The sequence below is a fragment of the Hippocampus zosterae genome, chromosome 19 (genome assembly GCF_025434085.1).
Source record: "Hippocampus zosterae strain Florida chromosome 19, ASM2543408v3, whole genome shotgun sequence".
NCBI lineage: Eukaryota > Metazoa > Chordata > Actinopteri > Syngnathiformes > Syngnathidae > Hippocampus > Hippocampus zosterae.
In genome coordinates this window covers 4,948,243-4,973,466 of record NC_067469.1, presented here as the reverse complement: position 1 = coordinate 4,973,466, position 25,224 = coordinate 4,948,243, and the positions used below count along the sequence as shown (strand labels likewise).

At 43.4% G+C, this 25,224-nt stretch overlaps 3 protein-coding genes and 1 long non-coding RNA gene across 6 annotated transcripts in view; 2 read left to right on the top strand and 2 right to left on the bottom strand.

The window, feature by feature from the left end:
- runx2b (RUNX family transcription factor 2b) overlaps window positions 1-6,145 on the top strand; it is a 36,355-nt gene extending 30,210 nt beyond the window's left edge. Inside the window, exons 6-8 of the mRNA XM_052053461.1 lie at window positions 1,074-1,241; window positions 1,796-1,957; window positions 4,302-6,145. Of these exons, the coding sequence (XP_051909421.1) occupies window positions 1,074-1,241; window positions 1,796-1,957; window positions 4,302-4,792 (821 nt within the window). The 3' untranslated portion in view covers window positions 4,793-6,145. The remainder of the gene's footprint in view (window positions 1-1,073; window positions 1,242-1,795; window positions 1,958-4,301) is intronic.
- A 3,665-nt stretch (window positions 6,146-9,810) lies between these two features.
- On the top strand, window positions 9,811-13,087 carry LOC127592587 (uncharacterized). Its single transcript, XR_007960154.1, has 2 exons — window positions 9,811-9,970; window positions 12,891-13,087. It is a non-coding gene; the product is annotated as an uncharacterized LOC127592587 (long non-coding RNA).
- Window positions 11,875-17,443, bottom strand: clic5b (chloride intracellular channel 5b). 2 transcript variants are annotated; one of them, XM_052053464.1, is made up of 6 exons: window positions 16,988-17,443; window positions 14,126-14,235; window positions 13,797-13,922; window positions 13,452-13,558; window positions 12,900-13,081; window positions 11,875-12,396 (listed from the first exon to the last, which is right to left on the bottom strand). In XM_052053464.1, the coding sequence occupies exons 1-6, from the start codon at window positions 17,441-17,443 to the stop codon at window positions 12,232-12,234; spliced, it is 1,146 nt and encodes a 381-aa protein (XP_051909424.1). In that variant the 3' UTR covers window positions 11,875-12,231. The 2 variants fall into 2 exon arrangements, with proteins under 2 accessions (XP_051909424.1, XP_051909425.1); XM_052053465.1 differs by lacking the exon at window positions 16,988-17,443 and adding an exon at window positions 15,426-15,584.
- A 589-nt stretch (window positions 17,444-18,032) lies between these two features.
- On the bottom strand, window positions 18,033-23,263 carry enpp5 (ectonucleotide pyrophosphatase/phosphodiesterase 5). Of its 2 annotated transcripts, XM_052053463.1 has the most exons (4): window positions 23,122-23,263; window positions 21,171-22,025; window positions 20,837-21,013; window positions 18,033-20,350 (listed from the first exon to the last, which is right to left on the bottom strand). In XM_052053463.1, exons 2-4 carry the CDS (start codon window positions 22,021-22,023, stop codon window positions 19,938-19,940), a joined length of 1,443 nt encoding a protein of 480 aa, XP_051909423.1. In that variant the 5' UTR covers window positions 22,024-22,025; window positions 23,122-23,263; the 3' UTR covers window positions 18,033-19,937. The 2 variants fall into 2 exon arrangements, with proteins under 2 accessions (XP_051909423.1, XP_051909422.1); XM_052053462.1 differs by lacking the exon at window positions 23,122-23,263 and having other exon boundaries at window positions 21,171-22,052.
- Window positions 23,264-25,224: the final 1,961 nt, after the last annotated feature.

Genomic DNA, 25,224 nt, shown 5'->3' with positions numbered 1-25,224 from the left:
AGGGTGATTACACTGTAAACTAGCCTAGCTTAGCCGAGCTTTGCCACGGTGGTGTTTGAGCAACGTCCGAGAACACAAGGAGTAAGAACAAGCCGGTGCAACCTTTGTGAAGGTTTTTTTTTTTTTTAACTCCATGTTGCCTTCCAACAAACTCGACCTGGTTAGGTGTCGTCCCCTCCGTAAGCAGGTTTATCTTGATTGTGAGTGATCCTGCCGATTGTTAGCGAGCCAGATGGAGTTGTGCCAAAGCGCGGCGGGAATTCCGCCGCTGTCTGAAAGCTGCGCAGCATCAAACGACCACAAAATCAATGTACTTGCCAGTGTGTCCACACCTGAGTCTAGAAATAAACGCCAGACGAGTGAGCACATGGACCATTATGGAAACGAATGCGTGTGCTAGGTACAGTAAGCCACACCTCTGAGGAGTGCAAGTGTGACAAAGGGGTGTCAAAATTTTGCCAGAGGAATGCAGGAAGACAGCGCGGCGAGAATATTTTTGGCAGCGCGCGCGACTCCTGTAGGGATAATGGCGGCGTGGCGTGAGAAACTCTGTTTACCTGACGAACAGGCCTCATCTTAATGAGCGTACGGCTTCCTCTCGCAGTCGGAGGATTCAGATTCACTCGCAACTGAAACTGACTCTTCTGGGAATTTCGGGAGCGGGGGGGGAATAAGTTTCTCTGTCAAGCTTAAAGACTAGTTCACGTTTATCTGACATTTGGACTGCTGTTCACTTCCTGTAAAAAAAAAAATAAATAAACTCTGGTTAGGGTTTCAAAGTATGGTTTTAAACGGCAGTTTGGGTTTCAAACTTCGGTTAAGGTATAAACTAGGGTTAACGTTTCAAAATACGCTTTTAAATGAGGATTAGAGTTTCAAAGTAGGATTTTAGAGTCGTGTTAGAGTTTCAAAGTAGGGTTTTAAACTAGGGTTAGTGTCACAAAGTATGGTTTCAGATACAGTGTGAAACTTGCATTACCTTCACTATTAGCTCATATTAAGTCTCGACATCCAAGTCTTTGGAACATGGCATATTTTCAAAATGTAACCAAAGCACTGCGCTGCGTCCCCAGGGCATCGGCAGAAGCTGGAGGACCCTCCAAAGTCGGGCCTGTTTTCGGATCGCCTGAGCGAGCTGGAGAGGATGAGGGTCCGCGTGGCGGTGCCCGCCCAGGCCCAGCGACCGGCGCTTAACACGGCGCCCAACTCGTTCACGGCGCAGGGACAGACGCAGATCACTGGTAATACTTGGAAAAATACATTTTTTCCCATCACTTTTTCATTCAATTCATCATGTAGAATATAATTTTTAAAAATAGGGCTCAAGAAATAATAGAATTCAAGCCGACGTAGCACTGCAGTAGAACGCAATTTTCAAATCGCATTAAGCTCAAGCAATCATGATTAAATTAGTAGGAATTGAGAAAATAATCGCACACTAAATCGCAATCGTGATATCGGGGAGGGGGTGGGATGGCAATTACAACTATCTCTCGAAATCATTCAACCCAAAATAATAATTCAAAAACAAAACCTGAGAGTGGTTTATTTTATTCTGAAAATGTACATCGTTTACAGGCACATGTTAATGACTTGGCCCATGCGTTCGCTTTATAACATCAAATGTGGCCCTCGAGTGCCTACGTTTTCCCACCCCTGCTTTTGCTGCTTAGTGACACGCCACTGCGACAGACAGGAAGTTGTTTTCCGGCAAAGTAAACACTCTGAAGGACTCAGACCGAGTCCGTCAGACGTTCACGCGTCACTGACTGTTTCCTCCTCTCCACTCCATCAGACCCGCGTCAGTCGCAGTCGTCGCCGCCGTGGTCGTACGAGCAGACGTACCCGTCGTACCTGAGTCCCATGGCGTCCCCCTCGGTGCACTCCACCACCCCGCTCTCCTCCAGCAGAGGGACGGGCCTGCCCTCCATCAGCGACGTGCCCAGACGCTTGCCAGGTTGTTCAATGAACCGCCAGTATTTAAAAGCCCGCATGTTCAAGCAAATTAAACTGCGCCATTTTTTTTGCGAACACAATATAGACCAGCTAGCAGAAGTTAGCAAAGGTGTTCAAAGTGATGTTAACAGCGCGACCATCATCCTTTGATCCCAAAAGGCCTAGCTGGAAAAAAATAAAAACACCATCAAAGTGTCATTCTCGGCGATTTGCTACTCTTCTGCACTCCCTCACGAGGCATCGTGCCAAATTGCATGAGTTGGCTTGTGTGTCTCCGGCTTACATTTTATACACCCAAAAATAAATAAAAGTGAAGCGCTCCTTTTGAAGCATGCCGCCAGACAAGTTTACTGTCTGAACACCTGTTGACTCAATGCCATCATTCAGATGCAGTCAACTTGCCTTGTCGGCCTAGATGACTTTGGAGTTTCCCCTGCTCGGCTTTCATTTTGCACGCTTTGTTCCCGTTCATATGAGGCGCCATGTAGACTCAAAAGAACATTAACCTCTTGCAGTCACAAAAAAAAAAAACACACAGTCATACACACCCAAAACCTCTCACACCCAACAAAATCTTGTCACACTTACCCCTCCCCTCCCACACTCCTCAAAACAAACACACAAATGAAAAAAAATACTACATTTAAAAAAAAAACACTCATCACAACATAACTTATAGACGCCAAAGCAACTCTCACCCACACCACAAAAAAACCCTCACACTCAGCAAAAAACAAACCAAAAAAAAAAACCTGTTACACTCACACAACCAACTCTCACAACCACACACTCATTCATGACCTCACACACACCCCAATTGACATGTGGACACCTTGAAATACTACGACCTGACCGCACAAATGTGCTACAGACACACAGCTGACAACATTCGTGTCATGTGCTTCAAATAAATGCTTTAAAGGTAGAGATTAGAAGATATGAAATGTGGTGCAAATATGTTGCGTTAGCTATATGGAACCTGGAACATGAATAACACATTTCAGTCTTGATATATTACATATCATCTAATTATATGTAATGTATGAGAGGCGTCCATACGTTAAATCTCATACTGTAAATATACTACATCAGAGCTGCAATCGAGAAACGAATGTGACCTGAACATGTTACACAATCTCATATTCCTTCAAAAATAATAAGAGGAAATCATGGGGGCGGAGGAGTCTTTTAATTAGCATCATATGCTACGTGACGCTAACTTGCACGTCAACACGCCGAGCCCCTCCGTTTCTCTCTGCGAGGCCTCCACCCCCTCGTTCTCATCCTCTTCGCCATCTTTTTCGCAGCAGACGTGGGGACAGGGAAGACGCCTCGTGATTTATGATATGAATTGCTGTAGCTGAACTAAACCACTGAGGGGGACAAATGGGGGCTGTGGAAGAAGGTATGGGGAGGGCTAAGTATGGCATGGGGGTACGGAGTAGACCTCCCATTCTCCATAAACTCTACACCCAGCGTCGTGCTCACCACAGCCAGTTAGTGGTTTAGGGAGGGTGGAGGGGGGGGGGTAGTTTTTATTTTGGGGGATGTAGCACACACACTTACACACACACTCGCTGGAGCCGACGGGAGGCGAACGTCGGAGCCACATCAGAGCCGGGGTCCGCCTCATTATGGATCTCATGGAAACTGTTTCTTGCATAAAGTGTTTCCACATGTGCTGCTCCACATTCAACACACACACACACACACACACACACACACACACACACACACACACACACAGACACACACACACACACACACACACACACTTTTCTGGGTGTAGATACAGCACACACACAGACACTCACACACGTAAATATGCGTAAACATGCAAACGCTTTGTCAGCGTCGGCCGGCGAGACAGATGATGAATAAAACAATACAGGCATTTTTAGTCACATTTTTATTCCACCCAAAGGAAATCATTGTAAGAGGAAAAAAAAGGGGGGGTCTGAATTTTCTGCAGTCTTTGCAGTATTTAAACGCTTTTAACAGTCTTGTAAGTGCAATAAGAAGTTAAGCCTTGTTTGTTAAGAAGAAATGAGATCCCCACTCCTTGAGAACCTGACTCCAGCTCTTGATTCGACTAATTTTGGATGGATTTTAAACATTATTTTTTTTCTTATGTTTAAAAAAAAAAGATTTGTTTATTTGTTGTTTTTTTTTTTAATTACCAAAAATAAGCCCATTTTGGCGGATTTTTAAATAGCCAATACCCGCCAAGTAATTGGGACCCAATTTTTATCCAAAATAGCTATTTTCGTCAATTAAAAACACTTAACTGGTTGCCCCTCGTCTCAAGGCGCTAACATTTGTTGTTGTTGTCGTCTTTCCTTCAGGTTCTTCGGACCTGAGCCCCTTCCCGGGCCAGTTTGAGCGCCAGTTCCCGGGATTGTCATCCTTGGCTGAGAGTCGTTTCAGCAGTCCTCGCATGCACTACCCGGCCACCTTCACCTACACGCCGCCCGTCACCTCAGCCATGTCGCTGGGGGGCCCCCACTACCACACCTACCTTCCTCCGCCCTACCCGGGCTCCACACAGAACCAGAGCGGACCCTTCCAGACCAGCAGCACCCCTTACCTGTACTACGGCGCCTCGTCCGGGTCCTACCAGATCTCCATGGTGTCGGGCGGGGGCGGCGAGCGCTCACCCTCGCGAGTGGCCCCCCCGCCCTGCACCAGCGCCTCCACGGGGACCTCGCTGGTCAACCCCAACCTTCCCAGCCAGGCGGACGGCGGCGTGGACGCGGGAGATGGGAGCCACAGCAACTCCCCCACCGTCCTCAACACGGGGGGACGCATGGATGAGGCCGTGTGGAGGCCCTACTGAATGCCTGACTGAAAAAGGGATTTTTATTTTGTTGAAAGCAGCTCGTCTCGACTTGTGCAAACTTGTCTTCCTGGAATGTTTGGACCAAAGCGCTCGGAGTGGCAATAAGCAGCACATCCTTCCGAATAGACTTTTTTTCAAAATCTTTTTCAGACCAACGTGGAACAGGCACAAACTCCAAAGAGCAAAATAATCTGAATTACACTACCATATTGAAGTCGGATATAAATGACATTTAAAAATGAACAAATAAATAAATGCGAGAAGAAAAGTCAGCAGCAACTTTTTACCTTGAAATAATAAAACTTTTCTTGAAAATAGGACATTGCATCAGCGGGGGGAAAAATCTCAACTATGACTTTTTGACTTGAAGTATGCCATTTTTTTTGCATTGTGTATTTTGATATATTCGATTGAAATATACGAATGTTTTCTTTTTCGCACATCTGTGACTTTTTTCCCTCAATTTTATAACAGTTTTTCCTGAAAAATGTCTTCTCTAAGATGAAACATTTCTTCTTGAAAATGTGCAACTTTTTTCTTAAATATACACTTTTTTAACAAGTGAACATCTTTTTAAAAGTACAACTTTTCTACATTTACCTTCTAAAATTATGAAAAAAAATCTCAAATATGAGTATTTCTAAAAAGCACAACGTTTCTCAACAATATATTTTTTCTCTCAAAAATACAATTCACACCCCCTTGAATTACATTTTCAAAAATGTCTTGAAATATTTAAACTTTTCCTAAAACATGCAATTGTTGTCTTGCAAGATTCCGATGTCAATGTGGTAGTGTAATTGTTTTCCTTTTCCTTTACGTGTCCTTCCTTCTGATTGGTTCTTCAAGGCTTTTTATTTTCCGCATTAGGCATGAATTTTCTTTGTTTTTTCTATACGACAATACAGAGACGCACTGAGCAGCGAGACTTATTTAAACGTGTATATTACAGGGCGTTCCGCTTCCTGTTTAACTTATGAAGCCATAACTTATGTAATATTGTATTTTTGAAACTTGACTCATCCCAATACTTTTGCTGCGTCTTTATGACTACATTTTTCAAAACGGCAACAACAAAAAGCTGGTAATTTAAGAAATGGAGAAACTACGGCGGTACCCAAAGAAGCAAGTGCTACGCCGACAGCCAAGATTCAGACAATCAGCATAGTTCCAATAAAAGAGCTCAGGACCAGAAGATTTGTTGTTGTTGTTGTTGTTTGATACGTGACGGCTTTGAGAAAGTTGGTCAGAGTGTTTGACACTCATGTTGTTTCCTTAAATAATCTTGTTTTTCTTTGTCATGTTGATGCCATCTTGAATCAGTAAAAGCACTTATTGATGGATACAAAAGTCATGTGATGTCATCCTGTTGCCTGATTGGCTGATCAGTCGGCAATTATCTTACTTACGACACACACTTGATCTTCCAAAGTCGCCTGTGAATGTATGTGTCCTGTGAATCTCCAATGAATTAGTAGCAAACACGATTTTTAGGGTGACAACTTTTTTAATGTTTTGATTTTGGCCAGTGGGACCTCACTTCCAGCACATTTCTTTTCACAAAGAACCTTTTTGTATTCTAAATTTACTATTTAATTATTTTTAAATATATTTAAAATGCAGTTTTTAAAGGTTATTTTTTAAACTTTTTTTAAAATTAAGAAATTAGTCGGCTTCAGTTTTTTTCTGACTTCCTACTAAATTATGAGAAATGAGAAGTTAACTCGCTTTTTTTTTTAAATTAGTCACAGCATTTTAAGAAGGATTTTTTTTTCTATTCATCAATCATGGACAGTGTTTTACACTACTCGCGCTACGATAAACTTTCGTGTCACATACAATTGGCACAAAATGAGATGCAGACATCAATTTTGCACAGTCGCCATCAGATCTGTTGAGCTCTATTATAATAAGTCATTTGGGAGTGCTTTATTATTAAAGGTTGGCATGCAGAGGGAATCAAACATTACACACAATCACATATCTGCTGTTTCAGCCTGAAAAGCTGAAATAGCTCAAAAACCTCATCATTTCAAGGTTGTTGTGTCGTGTCCCTTTAAGAGAGCTATGTAGAGAGTGCGCATGCGTCGTGTGGTGGGGAGCGGGTCCGTCAAACGATGAACCCGGAAGTGGGTTCCTTTGATCATTAGTGGTTCGTTGGCCAGTTAACTAGCTTTAAGCTACGTGTTTAGCACTCCGGTTTGAATGAAACCCATCTCTTCTGTCTATCAAACCGCCGTCACGCTAGTCAAAAAATATTACACCAAAGAGAGCATCTCCTCAGCTAGTTAACTTTAGCTTTAGGATGCTGTTGATTGCCTCAGGTGTAGAGGATTTTCTACACCTGTAGATGGAATGACTTGGAATCTTGGAAACATGATACGGAGCTTCCAGATGAAGGCAAGCCATCATTTTAAACTTTAAAGTCAAACTTTTTGGTGTTTTAGGAGTGTTCGTGGCTGACTACTGCTGAAGTTAGTCTTTTTGTGGCTATCAGTTGGTGTGTTGAGAGCACAAATTAGCAACTAATTCGTATCCACCAACTTTTAGTTCGTTATTTATATTCATGCTATCCCTAATTCGGGCCACAAATTAATTAGCATTTTGTGATCCGGTCGTATCTGTGTATTTTCCACCATTAATATAATATAAAATATTTTCACTATTTCATCTGTCTGTCAAAGTACTGTCGTTACTCCGCCTTTTCCGCGTGGTGTCACCATGGAATCGTTGCTTTGAGCGCGAGTTGTCTTTGGAAGATGGCGATGGCGGCAAATTTTTGGGACGGGGAGAGGGGGGGGGGGGGGCGTGCAGTGGCTTAGTTAGGCGTCGCTCATCCAGACTCCAGCCGCCGTCAAAGTGGCGTTCCAGAGACGGGAGCAGAGACACGGACACGCTGGGAAGCTGTTTTACATTATTCCCAGACATAATAGAGCCAATCTGACTGTTCACATGAGTCGGAAAAAAAGAAGAAAAGCGGGGGGGGGGGGGGGTCTTGGGGGGTTATGAGGGGTTGAAACTTCACCATCCATGTGTTTTCTGATGTCAAGAACATTCTTGGGATTTCCCTGAATTTAAATTATTGTGGAAGGGGAAAAAATCCCGCTGGTTACAGTTTGACATTCCCGGCGTTGTGCAATTACATTGATTAAGTTAAAACAAGCCAGACGCCCAAAGACATTTGCATCAGTTCACTCGTGAGAGGTACACACGGAGCTTACTGAAAGTCTTGTGCTGTTTTCAGTCCACAAGTGCCTGCATCGTAAAAATAAATCTGTCCTGTAAACTTGACACGCCACAGAGAAGAGTGTTTCTCACAACCCTGCCAAATTTGAATGATTAAAAAAAAAAAAAAAGATCTGAGTTTATGATGAAGCTTCAAAATCCAGCCATTCTGTCTTCTCTCTAAAGCTCCGGTCGCTGCAACCGCACCCCTCTCAAATGTCAATGAACAAACACAAATATTTCTTGTGACTACACATCTCTATACACTTGAGCCACAAAAATATATCCTTGAAACCTTCAGTGGCAGGAATATATCGCAGTGGGCGCCTCATGCCATGATGCAATGCACTCAACACCAGTTAGCTCTGGAGCTAACGAGCTTCCTCATTCCTAGATGTTGTGGCACATGGTCAGGATGGTACCACCTCTGTCTCAATTTGAGCCAGGAAAAACCATGTCTGAGGCATCTTAAATTGGCCCCACTCCGTCAAAAGCAAGTGTGTACTTTGGCGCCCCTTAGTGGCCGTTGGAGAGCCTGGCCTGGTTGAGGTGGGCTGCCCACCCATGGCGCCTTCCCTGGAGCCAAAAGGCAGGCTAGGTTGTGCTTATTAAGTTAGCGCCGCTCCAACACATTTTTGCCTCTGCTAGCTAAATGAATGCCAGATCTCAGTCGGTCCCCGATTCCCGGCCCCGCCCGGCGTGCAGACCCCCCACCGCCTTCAACCTCGCAGCCCCACCCCAATACTAATCTGGCCACCGAACCCGAACCCAACCGATCAACCCGACCTCTCTTTGCTGACCCAATGCGAGAAATGATCAGCTGTCAGGAATAGTTCATCCAGGCAGTCGCCCAAATCCTTGCAGAAGCCAGAAATTAAAGCTTTGAATCAGTCAAGCAATGTGGGAGGAGGAAATAAACTCGGCGATGATAAACTCGACAATTGACTGATGCTAACGGTTAGATCGATCGCCGCAATTTTTAACAGCAATAGCTATTTGAACACGATGGAATAACACATATAGACAGATCAAATAACGTTATTCGGGCAAACAAGTATATTCTTTATTCTCTATATGAAAACTGTCAGTTTATTGTGTCACTTACAGTAGAAGTTATAGTTTTTTGGTTTGTGTCTCCATAATTGTAATATAGTGCTTCCTGGTGTTAATTATTTTTGTGTTTTTTTTATAGTACAATATTATAGCGTGCGCCCCCCCCCCCCCTCCCCACCCTCTCAAACTGCTTTTTTGGGGTCTGGGAAAACAAAGAAAAGCGTGCTTATTGAATCAACTTCACACATGTAATAACATCTGCCAGATCTGATCAGGCAGTCAATCGTGAAAGCGATGGCGTCAAATTTCAAAGTGTCAGGACCATGGACAGCGACCAAGTGTGCGAACAAAGGACCCCTTTGTCGGCGCCCCCGCGTTCACGTCACTGTTTGGAATTAGACATCATCCCAACTGTCAGGCCCAGGCGGGTACGCAACACGAGGCGGACTGAAGCTGCGTGCCAGGACTTCATGCGGAACAGGCCTCGCACACACGCAGCCAGGGGACACAAAGGGAGCACCCTAAGTCGCCCCCCCATCCTCAAACTACCCTTTGTGCGTTAGTGAATAATGGACTGATAAGTGTGATTGTTGCTGCCCACACATGGAGATGCACTGCACTTCAATGTGACTCAACATAAAAGAAACAAACAAACGTGGAGAGTCAAACCCTACCATTTGAAAATTCATGTAATTCTTCATTGTTGATGTTTTTTTCTTCTTTTTTTTTACAGAATAAATAGCAAGTCCAAATTTAGACTTGCATGCTTCCAGTGTACCACCAGAGTGATCCACAACATGCCAAGCAGCACTCAGCGCGACTGGAAAAGGTGCTGCAGTAAGAAGAGGAGGCAGAGGTCATCAACAAAGCTTCACTTGTAGTCAAAAATGTATGCCTGTGAGTATTGTTGTACGCGCTATTTGTGTACACACACATACAACACCCCATTGTTGCTCAATATATGTTTAGAGTTACCCATGCTAATTTCCATGATTCTGCCAATTGGTTTTGCGTTATTGGGTAACGTTAAGCAAACTTTCGCGAGGCTAAATGACATATTTTGGTTTAAATGTACAGTATCGGATTCTATTTGGTGTCGTATTTCTCCGTACAGAGTGAGAACAGGCACTGGGGAATGATTTTTGAAAGTGTGGAGTGTGGTTTATCAAGTTGAAAGCATCTAGGAGGGGTAAAAATGCACGTGGGTCGGGAACAAGTTCCCCATAACTGAGGTTTTCCTTTAGGGCGAATTGTGTGCGGGGTTTTTTTTTATAAGTGACTGAAAGTGGTCAACAATGACTGGTGGGAAAAAAATTAGATTAAAGGGAGAATATTAATGCCAGCAGCCCTTTTCTTTCTTTATTTCTTTTGGCAGAAGACGCAACACTTGAATCACTAATCATTTTTGACAACAAATTCTTCTCTTAAACAAGGCCAAGGAAGGGGATATCTTGCTTCTCTGAATCTTTTGGCTGATCATTGTCAAAGTTCCTTGGTTCACGATCCTTTCTGCTGCTGTGCCTTTTTTCTCCTGGCCAAAAAATCTAAAATAATCAAGACCTCCACTGCTGTGCCTTTTTTTTTTTAACAAAGATGGTAAAAAGGCCTATTTTGACAAACTAACGACGAGCAAGTACCTCCTTGTTTTCAAATGTACGAAGGGCAAATAAAAAGTCCCAAAAATAAATACTCAAGTAAAGTACTGACACCTGAAAAATCTACTTACTTGAAGTATTGTGAGTATTTGTTTCATCCCACACAGCGAATTAGCAAGCACCGAGTCTCGCGTGATACTCTTTACGCTGTGGAAACGCCAGGCAAAAGCGGCCTGCTCGCGTTTGTTTTCTCTGGCATCAAGTTAGCAGCGCGGAACCACCGCGCAGAATTGGGTGAGCGCTTCTTCAAGTGAGAGAAAACTGGAGACGGCTCGCGTGGCGGCGCTCCTCGGCTTTTCGGAGACGGGAAGGCATTCGAGCTCTGGCATGAAAGCCTCCTTCATTTGTAGCCATCAGTCGGGATGCCAAAGGATGGGATTTTATTTGCAAAGTCAGCATTAAAATGCTGGACCTTCACATTAAATGTTCCAAACCACAGCACGGGCTAGAAGCTTGTTCGAGGCCCAGAAGATCGTCAACCTTTTAAGCTTGAGTTGTAAATAGAACTTTGGTCATTTGTCTCCCACCTTGCTTCCTTTTTTAATGACGCTGTAATTGTGTTAAGGTGATTTTTTTTTTCAACTTCAGCACTTTAATTGCAATGAAATCTAGTTAATCCATTTCAGAAAATTTGACTGGAACAGAATCGCCTGAAATCCAAGGCAATATATCCCATGTGAAATTATGTAAATCCAATTGATCCGTTTCAGGCATCTAAAAATATTAAACGATACATTTTGTAGAAAATAACTATTGCTTTACATGCAAAAACTAAACGACTAATGAATTGGACAAACAAATATTTAACAACACTTTGACCTTGAAGGTTCTTGATGGCTTTTACAGCAAAAAGGGGAGAAAGGGCAGCCATTTTCCAAGGTCACTCTTGAATTCTTTCGTGTTTCTTGCCTTTATAAAATGGTGAGCACTTGGAACAGTGTTGTCGATTCAAAACTGACATGTGGTAAAGACGTGTCAGGCTGACAAATGGCATCATGTCCAGAACACTGCCAGCCTTTATCATTACAGAAATGGAAGGCCCCAAAATGTTGACATGAAGCCTGTCTATTTCACAGGCCACGGATAAGTCTGGAACGTATTTGTCAGTGTATTTCAAGATTTCGTGTCGGAATGAAGAGAAAGCGCGAGGAGGCAAAACAAGTGGACTTTAATGACGACCAAGAGGAACATTGACATTGATGGCTCGTAGGCGCGCCATCCCGAGGGAAGACGAGGCGCAGCGGGAGCTCAATAATAAACATCGGCGTCAGGCGAGACGTCCACGGGCGTGGGGATAAATAAATCTAACCGCCTCGACGCGCCTGTGAGTCAAAGCTTTGCAGCACATGTGAAAGGGGGCTTTGTGTCATGAGGAATAAATACAGACAGCAGGATCGGGACCATCCGTCACATCAGAGTGCGTTTGAGCATCCTTAAACTAATAATAACTAATAAATCTCTGGAGGGCTAAGAATAAAAAGGAAGGTTTTGGGAGCTAAGAAGCTACTTGACCAGCCTCTTGGCCACGTCCTTGTAGGCCATCTCGATTTCGGACTCTGCGGCGCACGTGTTGTTGAACTCGTCACGGGCGGCGGCGTTCTTCAAGTAGCGCCAGATTCCCGTCATGTCCGAGGGGATGTCGTAGTTACGGTACTTCTTGGCCACCACCTGAAAGACACAAATGGACAAGTTTTCAATTTCACCCAACTTGTCTCCAATGTTCCCTCTAATTTGGACCACGGTGAGCAACATCAGATGCGCACCCGACAGCCAAACCAATATCACACCTGTCCAAAATACAGAATCTTAAGTTGCATGATATAAAAAAATCAAACCACCTCTACATCAAAATAGAACATGTTCAGTAGAGATTTGTGACATGACCAAAATCAGCCCTGATTTTTTTTAAATGAAGGCAATACAGACTGCATAAATACCGGCCGACATTGTCCATTCATAAATACTGGAAAATATGTCATTTAATAAAACAAAAATTTGGAGTCACTTGACCTCTTAAAGGGCTTTATTTAAGGGGCTCGGAAACTATGTTTGAATTTCCTGTATGGAGTGGTCACGTGTTGCCCGCAGTGTCCCGTCAGTGTTGAGTGCGAGTCTATATGTCAAACTATGGTTAATTTTTCCTCTGTCTTGGTCTCTCCCAGGTCTTCTACCTTGACGATGTGCAGTTTGGGCAGGAGGTTGCAATCGGCCAGCGTCAGCTCGTTTCCGTCCAGAAAACTTCTCCTGGACACCTTTTCTTCCTCCATACTGTTGGCGTCGATCTCGTCAGGCAGCGGACTATTCAGGTATTCGTCCAGCTTCTGCATAGCCCGCGTCAGACCTTTCTCCAGGGCTGAAACATGCAAAACAATGGATCAGAGTGCGGATGATGTCCACTAGGTGGCAGCAAAGTATTGAATAAAGAGCAAACAGTGGAGTCTGCTGCCCTCTAGTGAGGAATATTATCATTTCACCCAATTTGATGTTTTTGTATGATTTTTTTTCACATATACAATGAAGAGAATTGTTAACACTTGAATGAAAAAGAACCTCTTTAAAATTAAACAACTACCTTCAATTATTTAAATATGCACTGTCCCCCCCAGAAAAAGTAATTAATTGTTCACTCCTGCATTTGTATGAAAGGCATTATTACAAATTCCTTTGAAAAATATTTTTTAAACATATTTCGCACATTAAAAAAAATTGCAAAGCTGCATCACCATCGTTGGCGTCGATTTTGGTGTTCTTAATGAATGCTGAGAACTTCGCGAAGATGTCGTTGCCCGCCGTGTTGGACTCTCTATGCTTGGCTGCCAGTTTGGGATACCTCAGTGACAAGCAGAAGAACAAGAAGTAGTATTATAATTGTATACAGGGCAGGCCAAAAGTCAGTCTGCACTTTTCAAAAGTAAGGCATATAAACAAAGATTGGAAGGAAACAAGGATAATTGAAAGAAGGTATTCATCGCCACTGTTAGCAGTCACATAAAACCTCTGATAAACTGGAATCCCTAAAACCGTACAACTACTTTTGACCTGAAATGTATATGATGTCTGTGGCTTACTTGGGTGGCGCCAGCATTGCCTCGAGGAACTCCTCGATCTTGTTGATGTCCGTCTTGACATCTCCATTGTAGGTGAGGAATGGCGGGTGGGTGCCGGGCGCCAGATTGTTAAGGTCTGCCGGCTTCCTAAGGGAGGCCAACAAACAAACAGTAAATTTCTCTCATGCTAACAAATCAAATGATGCAAGCTTCAGTGTCATATTATAGGGAATAACTGATAATCGCATTTGAATAGCGCTACAACCTTGCGATATATGGCAAATATATATTGGATAAGAAGTGATTTGCGACATAGCGAAGCATTGGCGGCGGCGACATCAATCGCTAACCTCTTGAGGTCCACGGTGGTGACGTTGAAGACGACACCTTTGAGCCACAAGATCATGAAGAGACGCTGCGAGAAAGGACAGTTGCCAATACTCTCGCCATCGCTGCCCGCCTGAGAACATTTAGTCGTCATTATTATGGAGAAAGAATTCTATACATTTTTTATGATATTGAAGCCCCATTTATTGGGGGAGGTGCATACCAGACCCATCGGTAATAAGGAAAAAACATCTATGTAAACTGTTACCTCATGCTTGTTCTCATGGTGTCAGTAAAATGCAATTAAATAGGTTGCTTAAAAAATGGTGGCGCAGAAGGGGCGTAAGCTATGAACTGTGACATGGCGGGCGGGGAACAAAGTTGTTCAACAAAAAATACCTACGCAGCAAGCTGCCTATTGATTTTAAATGAGCTCATGTTTCAGCGCACATTTGAGAGCTTCCACCTAACCCACCACCTGAATTATGCATGTCTCCACACACACAGACATACAGAGGCAAACACCAGAACACAGCAGATGTCTGTCTAAAAAGTTGCCGAGTCTGCTTGAATGCAGCGCCAGCATGTGTCATTGTCACGACACAAAAACAACACAACAAATACAATGTACAATAATGACAGCCAGTCAACATGGGCAACACACACACGCGCGCGCACACACATGCACACACACACACTCAAAGGCTGCTGACCTGCTGGTCGATACACAGCACGCGACAGACCAGTTCAGACTAACCGGAGCATTTAGCAGTCATAAACAGAACCAACAGAATTACGGTTTAAAAGCAATATTTTGTGAGAAATGTGCATGCATTCATATCATAGTTACATATTTGTAAAAATGTATTTGATTATGAAAAGAATAGTTTCTTCATTTCTTTCTTTATTTTCATGATCATCATTTTTATTATTAATTTATATCCCGCATCCAAACTGGGATGTGTTTTGTCATCAGGCCCGTCCGACTTGGCCACATCTGCAATGGAAAAGTTTATATTTGACATAATGTAGACTTGTAAAATTAGTATTTTTTTAATTAACCAGCATTCCCGTGAGGATGTTTTATTTTTGTTTCCTAATTTTATGCCACCTGCCGCAGGTGCGCGCACACCCACCCGTCGAGTCCCTGGGGGCGCCGAGCAGCACAACAAACACCGGTGAGGACAACGGAAGGAGAAGCTGCACATCACTGAGCACCCCTGGTAACGTTACCTCTGTTATTGTGTTACTCGTCCACACACACACACAAACGTATTTTAGACACACAAAAATCAACTTTTTTTTGTTTTGGTTAAGTCTTACCTTGACAAAAAGTTCAATCTGAGGCTCCCTATCAGGATCTGTCATTCTTCCTCTTCAATACCAAACACCGGAATGTATCACACCACTACATGCTACCTTCAAACTCCTCTCATAGTCCCCAATGTCAAAGTCCAGTTATGCAACAACGTGGTCCTAAAGTGGTCCTAAAGTCAGCTGATGTGTTTGGGGATGCAGACTGAGGTCAGATTTGTCTCGTAAAGCAGCTGGAATGCATGCAGCAAAGCGTTCAATGACACCGAGTGCAAACAGGTGTCGGGCTCTGTTGCAGAGAGACGACGGGGTGGGAGGGTTGCGGGAGTCGGAAATGGGCAGAGCCTGAGCTGCATTTTTAATAAAGATTGCAGCAGGTGGAGAAAGTGAGCATGAAACCATGGGAAAATACAAGGTTTGACAATTGTTTAAAAATAAATAAATGAATATCAATTTGTATCAAAATTACATAATCAGTAAACTAGCATCATTTTACATGAATATGTGATTATAAAAGTGTGAGAGGCTTTTTTCCCCCTTGGTGTTTTTGTGAGTTTTTGTGTGAGTTTGGGTGTCGGAAAAGTTTTTTGATATGTCTGAATGTTTTGGTGGGTGTGAGTTTTGAATGAGAGAGGGTTTTGGTGGGTGTGAGCTTTTTTGTGGAAGGTAATTCAAATATGTTTTGTCCTGGTATTTCTTGTCCCCCTAACCTTCCCAAAAGCGATCAAATAAAATAGTGAGGAAATATTCATAATTTCCAAAGGTTTAGCAATTAAACGATGTCTTTAAAGATGATGGTTGAAATCAGTGACTTTTCAGGCTAATCATTCACTGGCCTGTCAAACAGTAACACAACTCCAACACTTTGACTTCTTCTGACCGATAAAGAAAGTCATTTGAACTAAATAAATAATGGAAATGTAAAATAATTATTGCACTTAATTTTTTTTTCTATTTGAGAGAGAGAGAGAGAGAGAGAGATTTTTTTTAAGTAACTCTGGAGCAATGCCAATGTTTTTCTTAAATTTTAATGAGTTTAACAAGCTCAATAAAATGACAACACTTTAACCTTGAAACTGTTTTGTTTGTTTTACATATGATACTGTTTTTTTCCATATATTAACATGCTTGCTTTTATGGAAGTATGGAGAAATATGTAAAAATTGGGCGTGGTGCTTTGCCTTGGTGATCTCTGCCCGACGTTTATCTAAAGTGTCAGCTATAGATAAGACAAAAGGAACACATTCCACAGTGTTGGAAATGTGAGGACACACCCAGAAGCATCACTGCAAAGGACTTAGCTCATGTCATCACGAAACAGATGCCGTTTGCAAAATACAAGCTGAAAAAATGAATATTTTGCGACCTGAATAGCTTTTGGACAGCGTGCCAAGTTTTAAAAATGTCGACTTTTAAAGGCAACTCTGATACTGGCTGACTCAGGAATCGAAGTTTACCAATTTAGAAGCTGAATGAAGATGACTGTCCAAGTTGGACTATTTGGCGAATCAAGAAATGGAAGGACACGCAACCTCAACTTGTAAACTTGGGAGCTGCAGACATTGTCCTACCTTGACAAAGAGCGAGATCTCAGGATGCGCGGGCTCGACTGGAGCGAGGGCGCTCTGGTCCAGGGTGAGGTTTTCCAGCGTTTTGATGCTGTAGTCCACCGCCTGTTCCTCCGTGGCCAACTTGGAGTTGGACTCGTGGTGCTTGTAGGCCATCATCATCCCGTCCTCAGCGTTGTCCTCCTCCGGCGAAGATGAGGAGGATGAAGAGCGTCGGGATCCATCGCTCACCATCTCTGCTTTGGTCTCCTGGACGACAGTCTTCATCTCCGTCACCTCTTTTGTCTTCTCCTCCACTTTCACTTGGGCTTTCTCCTCTTCATCATGAGAGGAAGAGGACGACGACGACGACGACGAGCGGCTGCGTTTGTCTCCATCCCTGGTGTCCATGTAGTCGGGAGAGGTGTGCTCGTCCTTGTCCAAGACGTGCACCATGACATCATCCACGGTCACTTCCATGCTGGTTGATGGATGTTCTGTGCTTTTGAGGAGTGGAGAAAAGAGAAGCGACGCTGGCGGCGGCTGGCTCCTGGAAGACTGAATCTCAGCCGATGCCTCATCGAGCAAATTCCAGTGACGACTCCCTATGCAGGACCTTTGAACCTGGCAGCTCACTGATCATTTACAAAGTGTGCTCCCCCCACCAAAGCCTGCAGGCTTCACTTCCGACTCCTCACACAAACTAAATGACTCCAAGTTTTACTCGCTAAACTCTAAATTCACATCTTGTATCTTGTTAAACACTCGCAGTCCTTAATGTTAAGTATGCTGTACCTGCGTGTGCTAAGTGAAACCAGAATCAACTTTTGTCATTCTGATTTTTCATTGTATTTTTAACATTGTATTTTAGTGTTCTAAATTGTATTTTATTTTGTTTACATTTGCCTTGTATTTTTATACTGTACCTTCATTTGTAAAAATGCATTATTAAACAATTTATCCTTTCATTGTTTCATAAATTTTTTCCTTGCATTTTCCTTTAATGCGTTTGAATAAATTTAATGAAGAAATCTCATTCTTTGTCATCAACATGGAAAAGACAACTTGCTTGAAAGTCCTTTTAACTCAGAAGATGTTTTAATTCCGTCAACATAGCAAATACGGTACATGTCTTGACACAATTTGTTACATTTTACAAATGCAACTCAAGCCATCGTTCTTTGAGCAAATCATTCAAATTTGTGCGTGTCTGCACGTTTCATTCATCTGTCAGCGAGACATTTTTTCCTCTTTCGTTTTCAAAATGTATCATAGAAATTGAAAAACAATACATCACAGTGTCATTTTGGGGGGACTTCGGTACCTTGTTAATCTGAAAGCCATAGACACAGAAATACTAAATAATTTGCTAACACCTTTGTGTCCACACTGACTTAAAAGCTTTTGGCTAGAGGCACCTAACTTTTTATTTACTTATTTTTTTCACAACAACATGAATCGGAAAGTATACATAACCTGACTACTGCCCCCTATCGGTCATGTAGTGCAAATCGCAGGAACAGTTCTGGCCCAAAGCAACGAGGTGGAAAAAAATAAAACCTCCAAAGAGAGGAAAATACTCACAATGGCAAAACTGCACTATACATTGCACCAACATAGAAATACATCCAAAAGAACAGACCACACGCAAAGGCTCTAGGACACGAAAGCGATTCGGAATTGGATGATTGGCAAGTCTGAGTGGTTGCCAGGTGACATTCAAACACAGGAGGATACGGATAGCCGTTTCCGCAGTTATTCAATATCCTTGACATCCAGGTTAAGGTGACAAGTGTCATTTAGCCTCAGTAGTAACATGTACTTGTCCTAATATCTGTTCTCCAGTGTGCAGAAATGTCATACATTCATGGAAGGCAGGAGTAGGGGGAGGGGGGGTGCTACTAGTAAGTCCCTCTACTAGTGTATGGACCTTAAAATAGATATCAAGGAAATTAAATGCAAAAACAGCTTTCCGTAGGAGGGTAACGTATTTCCAGGGCACGTTGCCATCCCTCACGCCATTTTGATGAGAGATTGTCTCATAGTCTTTGCTTTGTTTCAGAATCCCAGCCTCATTAATTATGGCGGTATTTTCCATATTGCCCAGAAGGGCGTTGAACATGGAAATAAGAGCTGCAATACCTCAGGTTTTTTTGGTCCCTTTTGCATAAAAGCAGAAACTTTTTTCAGCTTCAAAATACTTGTCGATATCACACAATGATCCCACAAAATAGCCTCATCAGAACTGTAACAGAAGACCTCCGATTTATCCGTGCAAAAGCAGGCCAATGAAGCGACTGTGTGTTTTCACACAGCAGCGCTACATCATGCAAATGGGTAATTAGATAATGCCAAAGGTCACATCTGCTGATGTAAAAATCTGCTTTCGATGCAAAAGGGCAGGGAAACTGACAACCCTGTCACAGGATTGCATAAGTATATATTACCCTTTAAAAGTACCTCACAAGGCAGAACATTTTTAAGTCGACTTCATCCACCTGTTTGGTGCTATTTATACCGAAAAAAAATAGGGCTGACTCTGATTGCAACTGAGATAACAGCCGGCGAACCAGTAATCTACCAAATTGAAGGGTTGGTTGGAAATTCAAATATAGTTGGGGGAAATGTATTTTTGAATCTATTCAGCTTCTACTTTTTTGCTGATGTCAATTTGTGATGATATAATTGCATTTCATTAGCCTCATGGAAAGTTTCCAATTAAGAATAGATTATCTCCAAAAGTCCCCAGTTTAAGTTCCAATGGATATTGACGGGAAACTTTAGAGAAACCAGACATTTTTCCAGCCCTTTGAAACCAGGTTCACAATCAAAGAAAAACCACTAAAAGCTTCGCTCAAAGGTTTTAAAGTCCTACCACCAAAAAGCATCCACACTGGACCAGAATCCCCACCTGCTCATAATCGGATCTCCTCCAGGACGGGGATACGAGTCCAGCGTTTCCGCTTGCGTCCGACTACAGGTGCAAGTCCTCTTGCAGTAAAGGCTGCGACATCTCCCTGCTGGCATGTTTGAGCGAGGGCAGCTGCTTGAGCGTCACCTGCTGCACAAACATCATCAGGAAGCCCACGACCAGCATCAAGCCCAGGAGGGAACCCACCACCACGGGGAAATACGAAGGCCGCACCAGCCCAGGAGGGGTGGGGAAGCTGAGCGGAGACACTGTTGGCTCTGGGTGCAGCAGGTCCCGAACGTTCGAGAAGGAGCCGTTGTTCGGCAAAGGTGGGATGGCCAGGATGTGGCACATGAGAGGGTACAGGTCCACGGAGCGCATGGTGGGCTTCACGTAGTTCTGGCGGAACGCCGGACCACGGGCCAAGAAGATGGGCTGCATGCTGCGCAGAGTGTTGTCGTAGCCGTGATTTCCCACTGGGGAGAGACCGCAACTAAATAAACACAAAACCGATCTTGATACTGGATTACCCTCTACTTGGCTGGAGCAATGTTATGAAAAATAAACAAGTTTTCAAAAACATCAAAATTCATAAGAACCAATGCGTTCAATGCGGTATTTTTTTTTTTACAGTTTCACGCAGTGCTATTTTAAAGTCGGCTCGTTTCCATTTACAGGTACTGTGGTGTACTATTTTTAGTGCCTGGGCAGTACCAAAAACTGTCAAAGGGATGAGAGGAATTCTGCTTGACAACCAACCTGATGAAAAATGTCCAATTTTTGGAAACAAAGAGTAAGCTTACGCCCACACATCCTCCTACTGCTCTTCATTAATTACATCAAGAGGGATTCGGTTCAGTGTTTCAAAAACAAGAACAAAAAACCTCCAGCAGCGCTAATAATAGAACAAAGGGAGAAAAGCTGTGCAAACAAAAGAATTTGTAGGAGGTGCAGAGACGTACGCATGAGCGGTGTGCTCCTGTTCTGTACGATGGTCCATCCCTCCCGAGCCTCCAACAGGATGGGCATGATCCTGACGTTGTGGTGGTAGTGAAGACGTTCGGGGATGGCGTCCTTAAGGTGGACCGCCATGTAGGGGTTGGCATCAGCCAACTTCTCATATACCTCATCGAGCTTCCCTGCAAAAAAAAAATGCCACTGCTAAGTTTTACAAGAGTTAGTCGGGAATGGCAATGGCTTACATGTCCAAACGATAACTGGAACCTTTCAGGATCACAGAGAACCAGAAGCATGAGATGGAAATGTGACTTTTAATGTAAATGTGTCATGCGTTACCTTCTTTGGGCAGTATTCCCACCACGGGACTCTTGTCTACCCAGGTGTACAGGTCTCTGCTCACATACTGGTCCAGTTCAATGATCTTATCGGCGAACAGCTGCGTCATGCCGTGGTCGCTGGTCACCACCAAGTTGACCCTCTCGTACAGGCCCGCCTTCTTCAGCTCGTTGCACAGGAAGCCGAGTTTCTCATCCACGTCGGCGATGACGGCGTCCATTAGGGAACTCTCGGGCCCAAAATCATGTCCACTGTCATCCGGTTCCTCCCAGTAAAGGACCCCGAAATCCACAGCCTCCTGCTCAGGAGCAGAGAACCATTTGACTATGTGCTCCACCCGGGTCTCAAAACCGACTGAGGCATTGTATGGGAGGTAGCGAGTCGGGAACATTCCATGGATCTTAACGTCGGAACCGGGCCACATAGCGGCGGCGCTTCGCCCGCCAGAGTTCTGGATGGTAACCCACAGGGGTACCGCTTGCTCCCACCATTGGGACTCGTAGAGGCTGTCTGTGTCCATGGAGAAGGAGCGGTCGAGGACCGGGTCAAACATGTCGTTCGCAACAATGCCATGCGTCTCGGCATAGAGGCCCGTCACCAGGCTGTAGTGGTTGGGCAAGGTCTTGGTGATGTACACGTTCTCCACCCGCTCCACTGTCACGCCTTCCTCCATCAGGATGTGGAAGTTAGGTGTGGGAACGCGGTTCACGTAGTCCCAGCGGAAGCCGTCAAAGGACACCAGGAGCAGCTTGGGGCGCTCTGCCAAGTCCCGGAGAGAAACTAACGGCGGTATGAAGGACCACAAGAGGACCAGAAGGCCCAGACCGCCACGCAGGAGAAGACCCAGCATCATGTGTAGAAACCTGCGAACACAGAAGACAAGGTAAGTCTTTACTAGCTGTCTGATTCTGTATCGATGCGTCTTAACATTTCAACTTAGAATGTTTCCGTGTTTTATTTTTGACAGGGTTATTATTAACAGTGAATGACTTTTTTTTTTTGCATGCCAGCTAACACTGCCAAAATGTTAACACTGGACCACCATCTTTTTGTGTTTTTAGCCTCGATGACGGCTATATAACTATTAGTAACATTTATACTCAACTTAATTAATGGAATTTGCTTTTCCCACCAGCACGCAGGTCGTGTGGAAGAGATGCGGCGTAATTAAGAGCAAGAGGAGGAGCGCAGAAGGTCGCCGGCTACTGTAAGTGTCAATAATAGTCCTTCCCACAGAGGAGAGAATTCATGTTTGAATATTTTTGAATGTTCTGCCTGTGTGCTGCTCCACGTGTGTGTAATAAATGTTTACAGGTTATTAATTCCCATAATATACAAATTTGTATTAGACCTACAGTAGGTTTTTTACATCGTTAGCTGTTAGCCTCAAGCTATTAGCCTTCCACTGAAATAAATTAAGTGGTTTGATCGAACATGTTGACGTTTAAATAGACAATGTGTTTATTTCGCTTTAGTTTCATGTGTTCGCTTTACATAAACTTCAAATGACAAAAAAATTAAGCAAGCATGCTTTGCCACTTATTTGGAGAACACTGCAAGTAATATGTGCAGTTTTTAATTTTCTCTGTGATGGGTAAACCGATCATGTCAATTATTTGCCATGTATGTTATCGCTACACCTGACGGGCCTGATACGCATTTCTGCGATAAACGGGGGTTCGCCGGTATTAGTAAAATACGGTACAGTAGACGTGAATAAATGTGCAGATATGATCTTAGAGGAGGAGTCTGGCGTGCAGACGCGAGCGGACAATAACTCGGTGACGAACATGAGTGCATCAAAGCAAAAAAGACACGGATTTAGTCGCCGCCGGGTTAAATTTGCTGCAGACATTTTAGACCTTTCGCACCGTTTCCACGGTGCAACAGCAACTGCACATCGTCAAAAAGCACATCATGTTCATGACATAAAAAGCAGTGTCACCAAAAGGCTTACCTCGCTATCTGATCTCGTTGCACTGCGTGCGCACTGAGATAAAACAGCCTAACTCTGCTGACGGCCGGAAAGGAAGTCCCGCCTATTTGGCAGCCTTCACGTATTTGTTGAGTGTATTTGTATTCGAACGCGGCTCAGACGGTGACATGACAACAACGCAATGCTTCAATCGAATGCACGATTTCCCTGCACGCATGCATGGATAAGCAGATGGATGGATGTAAATGAATGGCGCGTTCTCTCTGTGCGCGGTGACGGACAAGTGCCCCGCGTCTATGACGTCATAAGGTCTGCGCGACGGGAGGGGCGAGGGCGCAGAAGGTTCAAACATTATGCGGACAGAAAACTCAAGGCAGCTTTATTTATATCGTGCATTTCGAACACCATTCATACAACGTTAAGTGGCATTGACAAACAAAATAAGACATTTAAAAGCTAAATAAAGACAAAAATACAGAGGGCATAAAATGCAAGAACAAGATTTTGAAAATGTTTATAGAAATGCATTTTTTTAACTTGCTCAAAGGTATGGAGGGGAATGTGCAGTTGCTCTTTTTTATACTTGGTAAATTTTAGCCTAGGAAGAATTGCACAATGGCAAAACTTCAGCCCGCAGTGCTGTGAGTGTCCACCTGATGGCAGTCAAAGCCTGTCTCAGTGTGTCAAGTCGAGGCTTATTGCACTCAATGGCGTGTTTAGTTGAGTTTTTATCTCATAGACCGACACTAAGTTGCACACAACCGTGAAGGGAAAGGATGACAGAAATTATGTATGGTTTTAAAAATTGTTTGTGTGCATATACAGTACGTGTATAAAGAGAGAGAGAGAGAGAGATATAGTTCAAGTTAGATACTCGTTTCTTGTGGTTAAGTTCTCTTTATGCATGATAAAAAAAAAAAGATTGATCCCAACTCCACATAACGCTGATGTAATAACAGTTTGTGTGATTGTTTTTATGCACATTACGAACAATGGTTCAAACAAATGTTTCTTCAAACATCGCCTGTGAGGTTCAATGTTTTATGAAATGTACAATTTGACTCTGGAATTATTTGAGTGTTGAGTGATGAACACAGGCATGTATTGAAAGTAGTGTGCTACTTTACTGATGTGACTGGAGCATGGCATCTGTTTGACCGGAAGCCATGATTTGAGGAAATATATTTACCAATCTCTCTCGATATTGATTGTTGTAGCTTTGCCAGCATTCCTGTTGAATTGAGAGAGTTTAACGATCTTTTTGTCATCATGGCTGCCGTCAATGCTCGGGTCATCTCCAAAAAGTTCCACAAAGATATTTTAAACAAAAGGCAAACATTGTCTGGTAATAACATGAGATGCAGTGTTCTCTATACGTGCAAATTCTACACATTTCTACACAAGCTTGATGTATTACACTTGTGCTCCTCATTGTTTCATTCAGCTGACGGTGTGCTTTTCAACACGCGCACGCTTCATGACAAGGATTTTTTTTCCGGTTTGTTTTGTTTGCAGGAAAAAAAGGTCCTTTGTCATTTTGTGGCACTCCCTACACACTTCTGCTTGTGTGACGTTGCACACAAAGGTCGAGCGTTTAGGTCCAACGGTTCTGGATGTTGTCAGGATGAAATTTGACTCAGACATTACATGCGCTACACATGTATATGTGGAATATTACACCTTACCAAATAATATCGTTATCAAGGCCTCTGATATCCCCAAATTTCCGAAGAGAATGCATCGGTCTAATGGTCATTGTAAACTATGAAAAAATGTGGGTTGCATGTGATAGGCTTTTTATTTTCATCTTTATTTTGTCGTCCACATAAATTGATGTGATACAAACAAACTTAACTGAAAAACAACGGCACTTATTTTTAAAAAGCATGATGGATTGTCGTGCTTTTTAGTGGAATTATGCCATGAGGATTGCTAACTTCCACATCACCCAATGGACGTGGAACGCGCCTAGCATTGCGTCAGTCTTCCCGGTCCTTTTTGTTGTTGTTGATGTTTTTCAGGCCAATGAACAATACGCTCCGACAGGATCCAGAGCCGCCGAGATTCGGCTAGGCATGGCTGTCATAGCTCGCCTTGAGGGAGCAGTGGGCGGGGTCC